We start from the raw sequence: 15410 nt of genomic DNA, 5'->3' as shown, positions 1-15410 counted from the left end.
TGTAATGTGATGGCTGTATGAAGGCAACATTGCGTATGTTGTTATTCAAGTTGGAGGTATTATATTGACTGTTCAAGAAAAGTGTGCGAACTTTGGCAGAACACATGGCTAGATGAGATAGTGACCTACGGCAGTGTTTCGATTTAAAGCTTTCGTTACTGCAGGGATTCATCTTGGTTCTTTCGGTAAAGTCACGTAGAAGGGAAATAATACAATAATAAAAATAAAACATAATAAATTACAATTCTCACGACGTTTTGGCCACAACGCTGCTAATCCTGCATAATGCACGGGCATAATGACTTTAAACCCCCCGCCAAACCTACGCATTTCACAAGTAGTACTAATCGCATATCTGCATTTCCCATAAATATACTAAATTCCTCTTGATATGCAAATTCTTTTGTCAAGGCGCCCTTCCCCCCTCCATCCCAGCTTAAATAGTCGCTCCAAGCCTGGAGTGTGTCATTCAGACTCTGTCTTCTCGACAGACCTGTTCTTCACCTGAGGACGGCTGCTTGCGTTGTGGCCGAAACGTCGTTAAAATTATTTTGTTTTATTTTTATTGTTTTATTATGTTTTATTATTTCCATTCTACGTGACTTTACCGAAAGAACCAAGAAGATACGGCAGTGTTGTTCACTAATTTTCTGAGGGGGGTCCACTTTCGCCGATAATACATCATCAGTGTGATGAGGGCCGCCACATTTGAAACCATTGTAGGTTTGACAGCAGCATGATGATGTGTGTGTTGTCGGGGGCCGCCAGTGACCCACGGGCCTTGCAATGAAGAAGACTGGCCTACAAGGTGAAGAATCGTTCCAATATAAATAAATACGAACACTTGGCACACGAACAAACCTGGTCCGTATGTCCAGTTGCCTGTTCGGACCGAGAGTCGTAAGTTCAACCACCACGCAATAGATGGCGGTGGTGGCATCTACATCTGCAGAACGTGAAGAACCAGTGGCATCTACATCTACAGAACGTGAAGAACCAGTGGCATCTACAGAACGTGAAGAACCAGTGGCATCTACAGAACGTGAAGAACCAGTGGCATCTACAGAACGTGAAGAACCAGTGGCATCTGCAGAACGTGAAGAACCAGTGGCATCTACAGAACGTGAAGAACCAGTGGCATCTGCAGAACGTGAAGAACCAGTGGCATCTGCAGAACGTGAAGAACCAGTGGCATCTACAGAACGTGAAGAACAAGTGGCATCTGCAGAACGTGAAGAACCAGTGGCATCTACAGAACGTGAAGAACCAGTGGCATCTGCAGAACGTGAAGAACCAGTGGCATCTACAGAACGTGAAGAACCAGTGGCATCTACAGAACGTGAAGAACCAGTGGCATCTACAGAACGTGAAGAACCAGTGGCATCTACAGAACGTGAAGAACCAGTGGCATCTGCAGAACGTGAAGAACCAGTGGCATCTATATCTGCAGAACGTGAAGAACCAGTGGCATCTACAGAACGTGAAGAACCAGTGGCATCTACAGAACGTGAAGAACCAGTGGCATCTGCAGAACGTGAAGAACCAGTGGCATCTACAGAACGTGAAGAACCAGTGGCATCTGCAGAACGTGAAGAACCAGTGACATCTACAGAACGTGAAGAACCAGTGGCATCTGCAGAACGTGAAGAACCAGTGGCATCTACAGAACGTGAAGAACCAGTGGCATCTACATCTGCAGAACGTGAACCAGTGCCATCTACATCTGCAGAACGTGAAGAACCAGTGGCATCTACATATATAGAACGTGAGGAACCAGTGGCATCTACATCTACAGAACGTGAAGAACCAGTGGCATCTACAGAACGTGAAGAACCAGTGGCATCTACATCTGCAGAACGTGAAGAACCAGTGGCATCTACAGAACGTGAAGAACCAGTGGCATCTACAGAACGTGAAGAACCAGTGGCATCTACATCTGCAGAACGTGAAGAACCAGTGGCATCTACAGAACGTGAAGAACCAGTGGCATCTACATCTGCAGAACGTGAAGAACCAGTGGCATCTACAGAACGTGAAGAACCAGTGGCATCTACATCTATAGAATGTGAAGAACCAGTGGCATCTACAGAACGTGAAGAACCAGTGGCATCTACATCTATAGAATGTGAAGAACCAGTGGCATCTAGATCTGCAGAACGTGAAGAACCAGTGGCATCTGCAGAACGTGAAGAACCAGTGGCATCTACATCTATAGAACGTGAAGAACCAGTGGCATCTACATCTGCAGAACGTGAAGAACCAGTGGCATCTAGATCTGCAGATCGTGAAGAACCAGTGGCATCTGCAGGATATTCTACAACTTTTAAAGCCATTCCCCCGTGTGTAGTGTACACGCCGTACAACACGTTTGTAATGGACAGGAGTAAAGTTGGATTTACGAACAAATCGACTTACGAACAGAGATTCCTCCCCCTTGGAACCGGCCTCGTTCCTAAGTAAAAGACTCCCCGCATTCCGATAGCCTCGTAAAATGTTTGTGTCGCGACGCTCACGCCAAAGACAATTAACATAATTAATGCGACACCGTCTCCCGCGGGCCAATCAACGGCGCTCGCCTTGCCGTGACGTCACCCGCAAACCCCGCCCCCCCCCGGCTGCCTTGGAGTCGGCATCACAGAAAACTGAGGCGGCCGCGGCCGCGGCTGTCAGGGGGCGAGGAGGAGGAGGAGGCGGAGACGGAACAACATCGCCACCATCCGCAGCCATCGGACACCACGGCCCCGCGATCGCCGCCTCCGTCCCGCGCCAATGGAGGCGGCAGAGGCCGGGGAGGAGGAGGCGGCGGCGGCGGCGGCGAGCGGGCGAGGCGCGCAGGCGAGTTCGAGGCGGGAAAGCGACGGGGGTAGCGACGAGTCGCGCTCAATTTGGTAGCGCGCTTCGGGGTGGCGCGAGGCCGCGCTCTTCTCCCATTGGTCGAGGGGGGGCGCTCGCGCTCCGAGCCCGGGCGGGGGGCGGGGGGGCGTGTTGTTGTGTGAACTGGGAAATGTGAAGCGGGGTTTTCGTGGTTTGTCTGGAGAGTTAAGGGAGACCCCCCCCCCCTTGTTTAAAGGGTCTCGAGTTAAGGGGGACCCCCCTCTTGTTTAAAGGGTCTCGAGTTAAGGGGGACCCCCCCCCCTTGTTTAAAGGGTCTCGAGTTAAGGGGGACCCCCCCCTTGTTTAAAGGGTCTCGAGTTAAGGGGGACCCCCCCCCCTGTTTAAAGGGTCTCGAGTTAAGGGGGACCCCCCCCCCTTGTTTAAAGGGTCTCGAGTTAAGGGGGGACCCCCCCCCCCCTGTTTAAAGGGTCTCGAGTTAAGGAGGGACCCCCCCCTGTTTAAAGGGTCTAGAGTTAAGGGGGGACCCCCCCCCCCCTTGTTTAAAGGGTCTCGAGTTAAGGGGGACCCCCCCCCCCTGGGGGGGTCTACAGTTCAGGGTCCGTGCGTGTGTTGAAGGGGTCTTGGTTTCATGTTTGATGTCCTCTCTTGAGAGTTAAGGGGTCCAACAATTGACGGTTCGTGATGGGACCTCACTCTGAGCTCTCTAAAGTCCTAACCGTGGCATGGTCTCTGTGCTGTTCGCCTTCTGGGCTAACACCGATGGAGACTCGGCTCTAAAGAAAGCCGTTACTGCCGTGGATCAATCGGTTTCAAAGACAAAGCATTGCACGTTCGCCACCAGTAGATGTGGTTAATGCAGACGTGATCCCTGCAAAAGGTTCACGTTTGGTGTTTTAACGTCTTAAAGCTGCTTGCTGTATTTCTCTGGACCCGAGCTCCGTTACATTTGTGATTGAGCAAATTGGCTATTATTGTAATTCCACTGCTTCATCTTAGCTGACGGTGCCGTTGCATTTGACATTGACCCCGGCTCGGGGTTACGTTTTCGAGTTGAACCCCGTGGGGTTAATGGGGCCCCCTGGTTAAGGGGTCAGGAGGTGGTAAGGGGGGGCCCCTGTTTCTCCACGTCCTGTGGTGGTTGACCGTTCCTCACTCTGGCCATTGAAGGCGCAGACTATTTTAAGGTGACCCATATTAAGAAGATCACCTGTGAAAAAAAGCTTCATAGCTCATCGGATTCCTCCTGTCGAAATAAAGAGTCGGATTTTCGTCAAATGAAGAATCCGACAAAGGTCACGGCGCAGGCTGAAATGTACGAGTCTCCAGTTAGCGAGTTCTGGGTAAAGGAAGAACGATTTCCCTTTAAGTGGGTCCCCATTTCGGGGGTCGTGACCCCACTGAATCTTATCCCCCCCCCCTCTGTGCGTCTCCACTCTTACAGGCGCTGATGCGGGTGAAGGGAGGGAGGCACTCCAGAGAGAATGGTACCAGGCTCATCATGACGGCACTCACATCCCACGACGTGATGGCATGAAATCTCCCTCCCCCGTGCCCGCAACCTTGCAGTTAACGTATTTTAAGGATTATAAAACGTCTACAATATTGGAACTGGCTTGATAACCAATGATAAACAGGCTACGATATGGCCAAGCGGTAGCATTTTCTGATTATTCTTGAGCAGTGTTCTTCACCCCCATCGTGCTGTCAAACACAAACGGTTTCCAATGGGTGGCGGCCCTTCTCACAATGACGATGTCTGAACGGCGAAAGTGGCCCCGCTCCTGAAAATTTGTGTAGACCACCGGTCTGGGGGTCTGTGGTTCAGGCGCAGTGGCCGCCCCAGTTAATACTGCAGCTGTACTGTACGCTTAGTTATGGTTGTGGGAGGTTGCGAGTTAAACTCGGCCCATCATCATGGGTTCGATTGTTTGTAAAGAGCGGTACTACTTTGTGGGAATGTCGAAAGTCGCTTCTGTGGATAGACGAGGGTCTTGCCATAGAAATGCGACATTTCCACAGCTGGCTCAGGACTGGAAACTGGTGATGAGCAACCTTAGATGCTCACTTGAGTGATAAATCGCTCTGACTTTTGACTGTGCTCACACGCGGATTGTAGCAACGTCGCGACAGCCGACGCGCTGGATGAACGCCGCCGACACCAAACCCGTGCCGGTGGTTCGATGGGCGACATTGATTTGTAACCAGCGTGCGACCGTTGCTCCCCCGCCAGGCCAGCGCGGCGCGCCGTCGGGCGGAGGAGGAGGAGGAGGAGCCAAGCGGCGCAAGCAGTCGCAGCAAGCGCAGCCGTGCCCCGTGTGCGGGGGTCCGCTCTCGGGCTCCCTGCACGAGCGCAGCCAGCACGTCAACGCCTGCCTCTCGCGGGTGTGTCCACGAGCCCCTGCCACGAGGGGTGGGGGGGCGGGGGGGGGGGCACACCATGGGCAGGGTCCGTGGCCAACACCGCACCTGGCTGCCTGTGTTGAAGTTGACACGCCGCGCCAGGCGCTCATCTTAAGGCTACGTTGACCTAGGGGAGGCCCAGGACTCGAACTCGGGTCACCGCCACTTAGTAGCTGATGGCGGCCGTTGTGCTGTGGTATCTTCACAGGTGCTAACAGCACTTGCCGCAACAGTGGTCACGGCTATACGGGTTATCTTTGTCTTGTTGTGTACCTACGTGTGAGTGTGCGATTGGCGGTTGTTGTTGTGTACGGGTGCATATTGCTGTGTGCTCTCGTGTGAGCAGGGCTGTGTGGCCGAGAGCCGCGGTGGCGGCGGCAGCGGCAGCAGTGGTCGCGAGGAGCTGAAGGTTTGTGTGGACGGGAGCAGCTCTGAGGAGGAGGAGTCGTTTGAGGAGTACGAGTGGTGCGGGGAGACGCGCATCCGAGCCAGCTCCCTGCTCGTCGGAGGATACCGCGGTGAATGCACGCGCACCTGCCGTTTGCCGTCACCAGGTGGAATCGTCCACTGCTGGATGAAAGCCCTGCCCAAGCCCTTGTGCATGACTGTGTGTGATTGCCTGTGTTTGACTGCTGGCGTTCAACAGCCCCTCCGCATGTGTGTGTGTGTCTGCCTCTGTGTGTGTGTGCGTGTGTCTGCCTCTGCGTGTGTGTGCGTGTGTCTGCGTGTGTGCGTGTGTCTGCCTCTGTATATGCATCTGCCTCTGCGTGTCCCCGTGTGCAGGCTCGGGGTTCGTAACGAACAGCGGTGTCTGCCACGAGAGTGAGGGGGAGTTGGACGTCGAGGGAGATCAGAGTCTGCAGTTCGGCTCTCCCCAGTATCCTCCCGGCACTCAAAGCTCACGAGCAGACGCAGCCACGGGCAGTCATCGGCCTCGACGAGATCCTCCGTGGGAACCTCCCTCTGCCTTCCATTCCACTCTGCTCCCCTCCACATACTCTCCTACCAGTCCCCTCTCATCTCTGGGTGCTGCCCTCCCGGGAACTCTCCGCTTCTGCAGCGAAGACTTTCCTATCAAAATTCCCCAGTCAACCTTCGCCCAGTGGGACGTTACCCTTAGAGTCGAGAACTCCCTTCCCTCAGCCGTCCGTGCTGTCAGCTCCCTTACCGTGTTCCAAGTCCAGGCTGCAGGACAATCTTTTCTCCTCGGGCCGCCTCCTATGAAATACAACGCCTTGAGATGCGGGCTCATATCGATGCCCTGTGAATCCACGTCACGTATTGCATGGCGCCTGCTGCTGTATATTTGGAGTTTGCGTCTCTCTCCCCGTGGTCGCGTGGATTTTTCTCCGGGTCTTCCGGTTTTCTCTCCGCATTTAGAATCGACGTGTTCAAGAGCAGTTTGGCTGCTATGATTTTCCACGCGATAATCCATCTTTGTAGAGCCATCATTTTTGTTGAGCCAGATCGCTTCTGAAAAAGAGCTACATGGCTCAGCGGGCCTTACCCGGTACAATAAAATAAAAACCTTTATCGTCGTATCGTCGCAGTCCCGAGTTGCCGTGCCGTGCGAGTTCTTTAGAGTTCCTGAGCGGGGGCGGCGAGCAGGTACACGGAGGCGGACGTGGTTCCGTGCGACGAGGACGGGCAGGGGGACGCCCTGGAGCGGCAGGCCCTTCGTGGGGCCCTCATCAAGTGAGGGCCCCACGTCGCCCCTCGGCTCACAACACTCGGCACCCCGACAACGAGCCCCCCGGGTCTACCCCCTAACACTGACCCCCTAACACTGACCCCCTAACACTGACCCCCTAACACTGACCCCCTAACACTGACCTCCTAACACTGACCCCCTAACACCGACCCCCTAACACTGACCCCCTAACACTGACCCCCTACAATCAGCCCCCAGGGTCTACCCCCTAACACTGACCCCCTACAATGATCCCCCTGGCTCTACCCCCTAACACTGACCCCTACAATGATCCCCCTGGCTCTACCCCCTAACACTGACCCCCTACATCCCCCTGGGTCTACCCCCTAACACTGACCCCCTACAATCAGTCCCCTGGCTCTACCCCCTAACACTGACCCCCTAACACTGACCCTCTACAATCATCCCCCAGGCTCTACCCCCTAACACTGACCCCCTACAATCAGCCCCCTGGGTCTACCCCCTAACACTGACCCCCTAACACTGACCCCCTAACACTGACCCCTACAATGACCCCCCTGGGTCTACCCCCTAACACTGACCCCTGACAATGATCCCCCAGGGTCTACCCCTGACTTACACGTGATCGATGCCACCCTGTAACGCACACGCCGTGGGTGTAGTGGCACGTGTGCGCGTGTACGAGTGGGTGCACGTGCATGCCTGTGTACGCGTGTGAACACGTGTGTGTGTGTGTGCGTGACTGTGTACGCGTGTGAACACGTGTGTGCGTGTGTGCGTGCCTGTGTACGCGTGTGAACACGTATGCACGTGCGTGACTGTGTACGCGTGTGAACGTGTGTGCGTGTCTGTACGTACGCGTGTGAACACGTGTGCACGTGCGTGCCTGTGTGCGTGTGCGTGCCTGTTTGTGTGTGTGTGTGAACACGTGTGCGTGCGTGCCTGTGTGCATGCGCGTGTGAACACGTGTGCGTGCGTGCCTGTGTGCGTGCGTGCCTGTGTGCGTGTGAACACGTGTGCGTGCGTGCCTGTGTGCGTGCGCGTGTGAACACGTGTGCGTGTGAACACGTGTGTGTGTGTGTGCGTGCCTGTGTGCGTGCGCGTGTGAACACGTGTGTATGCGTGCCTGTGTGTGTGCGCGTGTGCAGTGGAGATGTCCCCTGTACGCGGCTGAGTGGAGAACCTCCTAAGTGGGAGCGACCAGAGGGTGGGTTCCAAGCTCGCACACGTACACACCTACGCACACGTACACACACGTACACACACGTACACACACACACACACGTACACACACACACACACGTACACACACACACGTACACACACACACGTACACACACACGTACACACACGTGCACACACGTACACACACGTACACACACACACGTACACACACGTACACACTCACGTACACACACACGCTCGAGTACACGCTCACCTACACGCTCACGTCCACGCTCGCATACACGCCCATCTTGATTCTGCACCCTCTCTGCGACACCTCTTTTGGCCCACCGCGACCCCCACAGACGACATTCCGTCTACGAGCAGCGCCGCGGGGAGCAGCGAGAAGAGCAGGACACAGCGCAACAGCGACATCCACAGGTGTGTGCATGTGTGTGTCCGCACATGCGTGTGTGTCCGCACGTGCGTGTGTGTGCATGTGTGTGTCCGCACGTGCGTGCGTGCGCGTGTGTGTGTGTGTGGGGAGCGGTGGTGCAGCGTTTAGCGCGCTGCGCTATGAACTCGGCAACCCGAGTTCGATTCCCGCTCACGGCCAACACCACAGTGACAATTATCTGAACCGGTCCTGCGCCTCCTCTGGGTCGACTCAGCCTCAAATGAGTACCCGGTGCGGTGTGTAAACATCGCCACGGGGGAGACAAAGGCGGTCGGGCGTGGTGCTGGCCACCCACCTCCTCGTGTGCCGTGCCGGCCTTCATAGGTGCTGCTCATTAACAGCACTTTCCCCAACAGTCTGTTAAGGCTACACTGGGGGATCTTTGTCTTTGTGTGCCTGTGTGTGTGTCAGTCATCTCCCCCAATGAGTGCCTGCCTGTCGCGGTGTGTAAACATCATCACGGTGGTGCTCGCCACACCACCCGGCCTTGCCCCCCGCCAGCCTTGATGGGTGCGCACTAAACAGTGCTCGCCACAATGGCCTGTGTAGGCTTAGATGGAGGATAATTGTACTTGTGCCTTTGACCAAATCAGCTGGAATGTGACCGATCTTGTCCAGATCTTCAGCCTTGATGGTGCGTATAAGGCCCGCAAAATCATTTGGTCTGTTCCAGCCATCGCGTTAGGGGTGAGTTAATTAAATGTTTGACCAAACATAACGGCCAAATTTTTAAGTTGCTAATTTTGCATGGCCCGCGAATGATGTTACAAATATCCAAATGGCCCTTGGCCTCTGTTGTGGAAAAGGCTGTCAGTGCGCGTGCGGTCGAGGGGAGACACTTTTTCCCTTCCGCTTTCAGGCCGGGCAGCAGCTCCAGCGGCGTGATGATCCAGGCGCTCAAGGCCCGGGTTCAGGAGCTGGAGAGGCTGGTGGAGAGAGGAGACCGATACCACTGCCTCATATGCATGGCGAGTCTCTCGCACGTTTACTCGGCACGAGCTGCTGCTGCTGCTGCCGCCCCTGTTGTGTGAATATGCGGGTCTTGATGAGGTATTGAGGGTGCGTCGACCCGTACGTGGAGAGGCACCGCAGCAAACTACGATGTAGCAATGTTTCAGTTCCTGCATGAAATCTCCAAACCCTTCATTGACAATTCCTATACGCGCAAAACGTGAGTGTGGATATGTGTCTTGGTACGTGTGTTTGTTTGTGCACTTGTGTGGATTTGGCTTCATAGGTGCTACTCACGAACAGCACTTGCCCCAGCAGTCTGTTAATGCTACACGGGGTATCTTTGTCTTTGCAGGAGCCATACACTCAGCCGCTCGTGTCCGTGCAGTGCTGGCACGTGCACTGTGAGGAGTGCTGGCTGCGTTCACTGGTGATTAGCCAAGTTACACGCACACACGCACACACGACACACGCACACCCGCACGCACGACACACGCACACCACAAAGCACTCGCGCACACGCACACAGACGGTTGCGGTTCGAATCGAGCGGCCGTGCCAGTTATTACTGTGGGTACAATAACCCTAATAATACTCGGTGCCGGATTAAGCTAGTGCAGGGCCTGTAGCATTATGTTATAAAGGGGCCCTAAATTAAACAAAAAACACGTAAATATTAAAACACTTTAATTTTTTACTTGCACAGTAAAGTAATTGTATTTTTTCATTCGCTATACGGCCAGATAATACGACTAATCGCTAACCATAAACACACGGTCGTTCGTAAAAGTTGAAGGCGGTGTAGTACTATAGTAATAGAGCTGGTGCAGAATCACTGAACCGGAATTGATAGCTTGAAAGCATTTAGCACGATGGCCCTTGAAAGTGCGGGACCCGTAGCTACTACACGTGCAGCTACTACACGTGCAGCTACTACATTAGTAGCTACTACATTAGTAGCTACTACATTAGTAGCTACTACTACACGTGTAGCTACTACATTAGTAGCTACTGCACGTGCAGTAGCTACTAATAGCTACTAATGTAGTAGCTACTAATGTAGTAGCTACTAATGTAGTTACTGCACGTGCAGCTACTGCAAGTGCAGCTACTACATTAGCTACTTCATTAGTAGCTACTACTACACGTGTAGCTACTACATTAGTAGCTACTACATTAGTAGCTACACGTGTAGCTACTACATTAGTGGCTACTACACGTGTAGCTGCTACACATGTAGTGACTGTTGCTCCGAGGGTAATCCGGCACTGGTAAATACTCGGCACCGTCTACTCCACAGTGGACGGTAAAGATCCCCCTGACGTCATTCGCAAGACTCGACGGTTATCTGGTGCCATCAGGATCCATGTTTTACAAAATACCCACAAAGCTCCTCTTGAGTTTCGAATTTCAGTATTGTGTTTGGTAATTTATTGAAGGCGGAGAGGGGTTAACAGCCCCTCACACGTTCGTCACTTTAGTCGTCGTGAACGCTACGAGGATAATGAGCCAATTAGCGTCAGCCCCCCCCCTCCCCTCCCAATGGCATTGCTCACAACACGCTGGCGTTACCGTCTTGACAACCGTGTGACCACCATTATTTCCCCGCCTTCCGTAGGGTGCCAAGAAGCTGTGCCCTCGCTGCAACGCCATCACGTCGCCTCGCGACCTCCGCCGTGTCTACCTGTGACCCCCCCCCCCACAACCGCCTCCACCACCCGTGATTCAGCCCCGCCGCCCCCCTCCTCCCGACAAGTGAAGCTGCCGCCTGCTACCCTGCGTGTGAGCTCGCCATCGCCATCCCCGGCGACCCAAGCAGAGCGTCCAGGTTCGCCAAATCCCTCGGCCTTTGGAGCCGCCGTCTGCGGCGTGGACTCGCGCGTGAAACGGCACGGAACCGGCGCCGCGTAGCCGAGGCGCTCCCCGACTACTCCAATGGCCGTCTCTCCTTCACTCCGCGGGTCGCCCGCCCCGTCTGCTGTGACGTTCGATCGAGACAGGGTGACGAGCGGAGCCGAGGGATTATTTTTCCTCAATTTTTTGGTGGGGGGTCGCTGGTAGGGTGGAGTAGGTGACAACGTAATAATGGTAGGCACAGCCACGGTGAGGCCTAATCCGTCACTGAATATTTACGAGGTCATTTTGTAGATGGCAAGCGACACGTCGCCACGGCGAGAGGCATACCGAATGCGGTTCGCTGGGAGGAGCAGAGATATTTTTCGGGGGTCGCCGTGCCGGGCAGACCCAGTTGAAGGCTGGAGCCCTCGTCATGGTCAGGTTTGGGGGGGGGGGGAAGGTTGCCAAGGTGAACCCGTGAGGGCTGATGGGGAGCCACAGTGCATCATGTGGACCCCCCCCGCCCACCCACAATCCGAATGGACTCGGAGATATTTTCTATGTCTCGATGTCCAGCGTCGTCGCGATCGGCAGCGTCGTCACCGTCATCACCAGACAAGTGGAAGTGTATGACGGGGAGCCGAGTTTGGTCTGGGACTTTGTGTTGATTTTGAGACCGTGTGTTGATTCTGAGACCGTGTGTGTGTGTGGTCTTATCGTCTCCGCCGACTTGTGTGACTAGAGGGGTCGTCTCTGTGTTGCGCGTGCGAGGAAAGTCGCCTGGGATTTTGGGCCGGATGCCTCTCTGCGCCCGACGACTCGACGTTTCTTTTGCTCGGATTTCTTTTGTTCTTCAACAAGTGTACATAATGTGATGGCGGTGATATTGTATGCATTAATAAAAACAATTCCCACGACCCTCCAGACTGCCGAGGTCGCGATCGCTTCGGGGGTTGCTTGCGGCCGTGTCCCAGTCCCGAGGTGTGGTGCAACAGGCCGTGATTTGATTTGGGGGGGGGCAGCAGTGGTGGTGGGGGGGGGTTATTTCCCCCTTGGCTCCGCTTTTGTGATCCCCCGGGGAGGATTGCTCGGTAAATTGTGAGGCTGCTCTGGTCCAAGCGCAGTTCGGTAAAAAAATAAAACTCGAATTTATTGAGCCGCAATGAATGTGAACACAGTGGAACCCATCTGAGCGACCATCGCTGTTAACGAGCAATTCCACGACAGGCCTCCATAGAGCCCAATGTGCAGTGTATAGTGGAGTGTATAGCAGTGTAGTGTGTAATGTATAGTGCAGTGTATAGTAATGTATTGTATAGTGGTGTAGTGTATTGTAGTGTAGTGCCACCATAGAGCCCAATGTATAGTGTATAGTAGTGTATAGTGTAGCGTATAGTGTATACGTGGCCTCAAAGTGCACATGGCCTGGCATAAGCGTCGTGGTGACGTCACCGCCACTTAGTGGCGAATGGTGGTTGTTGTAGTGTATAGTGTAGTCGTGTATAGTGTAGTGCCTCCATAGAGCCAAATGTTTGTTCACCTACCATTCCCCTGTTCACGATGGGCTGTTGCCAGTAGTCAATAGCAATGCATTGATTCACCACGTTTCCTTTAATGCGCTTATATTGATGTTAGCATCTTCATCTATTGTCCATTTGTTTAAATGTCATAAAGTACTGTAGGTCATTTTGGGTGAAAAAAGGCGAGGGGGTGGGGGCGAGGGGGTAGGGGTAACTTTCGATGCTGCCCGAAACGAATCTTGCCTTCCACATGCATTTCCCGTACTCGCTGAACGACTAAATCACCTAACGACCGCTTGTTGGGACCCGATTACCGTCGTTCAGAGGAGGGGTGGGGTGGGGATGGCTCCGCTGGGACGTCGCAAAGCAGCCCTTGGAAGGTCCGGATCATGGTCCTGTGAAGCTCCTGGGCACATCTTTTGGAGAACGCCGACTAGCAGCTGAAGTGCCTGCAACGACTCAAGCGATTTAGTTGGGCACTTCTCAGAGTCAGGCGTGAGAGACTTGAATTGGATGAGTTCGTTGGCAAAGTTCATGTCCAGGTCTGATGGATATGCAGCGGAGAGTGCATTTACCTTTTCCACTGTGACATCACTGTTAGACACCCAAGGCATGCCACCAGCTGATCAATGACCACATACAATGTTTCTATTTTGAACCTCTCCCTCCCCTCAAGTGTCACGTCTGCCTCCGAGCTCTCATCTGCAAATGTTTTGCGTTTCCTCTTTCGCTGAAGATCGTGATTTTATTACGACTGAGATACCCGTCACATTTAAGGCTGCCCTTTCAAAAGCCTCAAACTGGTCTCGTCTTTCAGTAAAGTCACGTAGCTGATAGGTCCAAAGAAAATAACGAATTTCCATTGTGTACGTCATCCAGTTGTACGAGCCCGACTTGTATGGCAGGCGGATCACCATACGGACGGACCATGCCGCCTTACAATCCTCCTTGCGCATAGATCAACCCTGAGGTCAGTTGTCCCGCTGGCTTGAGGTGCTGCAGGAGGATGCGTTCACAGGAAGGGGGCACAGCACGGAAATGCGGATGCATCATCTCGCTTGCCACAGGACAGGAGGTGTGCAAGCACGACTGCCTCGAATCGTTGCAGAGCTCCAGTTGACTCCATGCCCCAGAGCAGCGACTCGCCTCGAGGGTTGTGGCCTTGGTCCCCCTCGCGATGAATAGTCTCGCCCACAGATACCTCTGTTGAAATGTCGGCGCAGGGTTCAATCTGGCAAGCATGACTCAAGCCCGACGACCTACCCGGCCGTTGCCCTGCATGACGGCCTCCTCGTGCGTTGGGACGCGTAGCTGGAGAGGTCCTGTATTGTGGTGCCCACAGACCTGCGGCGGAAACAGACTCGTGTAATAATTGGTTTTTTACCCTTCTATCTGGCAACAAAACTGACACCTTTTTTTTACGAGGAGTCATGTTTGCATAGACCACAATACCTGCAGTCATAATGCAAACAAAAAACATAACTCTGATAATGTATGCACTGTCCTTGAAGTGGATTGGTCCACACCCGAGACAGCTTTCCTTAGAGCCTAGTCTCACATGGTGTTGGACCAGATGACGACAGAAGGCGCACTTTTTCTACTGGCAAATTAGGTTCCAATGGTGTAAAGACTCGTGTAATTCACGAGAAATTGATGCACCTCGGGACCCACGAAACCTTGTTGACCGTTAAGCGCGGCTACTACTAGCCGGGCAGGGAAAGCGACGTGGCGCTATTTGTTAAAGGCTGCCAGGATTGCGCGCGTCTGAAGCCTACGGCTTCCTCGTGTCAACAAACTTGTGGCCCTTGACATTTTGGGCCCATTCCCAACTTCTCAGCGAGGCCACAAGCATCTGCCGGCCCATGGCGTGGCCCTTACAAGATCAAGTCGGCCTCGTCCATGACCGACGCTTTTTTGCACGGCTACATTCTAGATGAGGGTGTACACCTGGAGCAGATTCTGACCGACCACGGTCGGAATTTTTCTTCTACAGCTCAACAAGATCTGGGACCTCGTCGGTACAAAGTAAATCCGTACCTCGCCCTACTCACCCTCAAACCGATGGGATGATGGAGCGTTTAAATGGAACCCTCACTTCCATGCTATGCCACCAAGTGAACGCGACCAGTCGGACTGGGACCTGTTTATCATGCCTCAACGGGGTTTTCACCCTTGTATTTGATGTACGGGAGGGAGCAATGCACGTGCAAATGGGCCTGGGCTCAGCTAAAAATGGATCCCACCGTGCCAGCTTCGATGAAGGTCACCAGTGAAACGTCGAACTCCAATTTGTAAATGTTGCGGATTTACACTCCAACACACCGATGGTAGTCACCAATTGGCACGCGTTTTATTTACGTGACAAATCCCCTTACTAACATTTGGCCGGGTCGTGTGGTGGAAGGTTACGGACACATTTAGACTTACGCGATAAAAAAAAACTTTAGAATATTGGTTGCGAAAGCCTGCTACTACGTGTTAAACAAACATGCTCCGACAATGTTTTTGAAACGGATTGGCCTCCACACGAGACGGCGGCCTTCTTGAAATGGCTTAGTCATTTTAGTCCAGAGAA

General features: G+C 53.6%; 1 protein-coding gene across 1 annotated transcript; it reads left to right on the top strand.

Annotated features, from left to right (window-relative positions):
* The first annotated feature begins 2617 nt into the window (after positions 1-2617).
* Positions 2618-12232, top strand: LOC133359132 (E3 ubiquitin-protein ligase Rnf220-like). Its single transcript, XM_061577526.1, has 11 exons — positions 2618-2835; positions 4277-4319; positions 5066-5217; positions 5582-5753; positions 6019-6112; positions 6844-6930; positions 8056-8114; positions 8437-8512; positions 9388-9496; positions 9835-9909; positions 11098-12232. Exons 1-11 carry the CDS (start codon positions 2770-2772, stop codon positions 11167-11169), a joined length of 1005 nt encoding a protein of 334 aa, XP_061433510.1. The 5' UTR covers positions 2618-2769; the 3' UTR covers positions 11170-12232.
* Positions 12233-15410: the final 3178 nt, after the last annotated feature.

Source organism: Lethenteron reissneri, chromosome 64 (assembly GCF_015708825.2).
Source record: "Lethenteron reissneri isolate LAM-NWPU_2019-01 chromosome 64, ASM1570882v1, whole genome shotgun sequence".
NCBI lineage: Eukaryota > Metazoa > Chordata > Hyperoartia > Petromyzontiformes > Petromyzontidae > Lethenteron > Lethenteron reissneri.
The sequence above is the reverse complement of the archived record's forward strand: the minus strand, read 5'-3'. Positions and strand labels throughout refer to the sequence as shown.

Coding starts and splice junctions, on each gene's coding strand:
- LOC133359132 (XM_061577526.1), top strand. CDS start 2,770: ATGGAGGCGGCAGAGGCCGGGGAGGAGGAGGCGGCGGCGGCGGCGGCG. Junction 2,836..4,276: donor CGAGCGGGCGAGGCGCGCAG/GCGAGTTCGAGG, acceptor CCACTCTTACAG/GCGCTGATGCGGGTGAAGGG. Junction 5,218..5,581: donor TCAACGCCTGCCTCTCGCGG/GTGTGTCCACGA, acceptor TCGTGTGAGCAG/GGCTGTGTGGCCGAGAGCCG.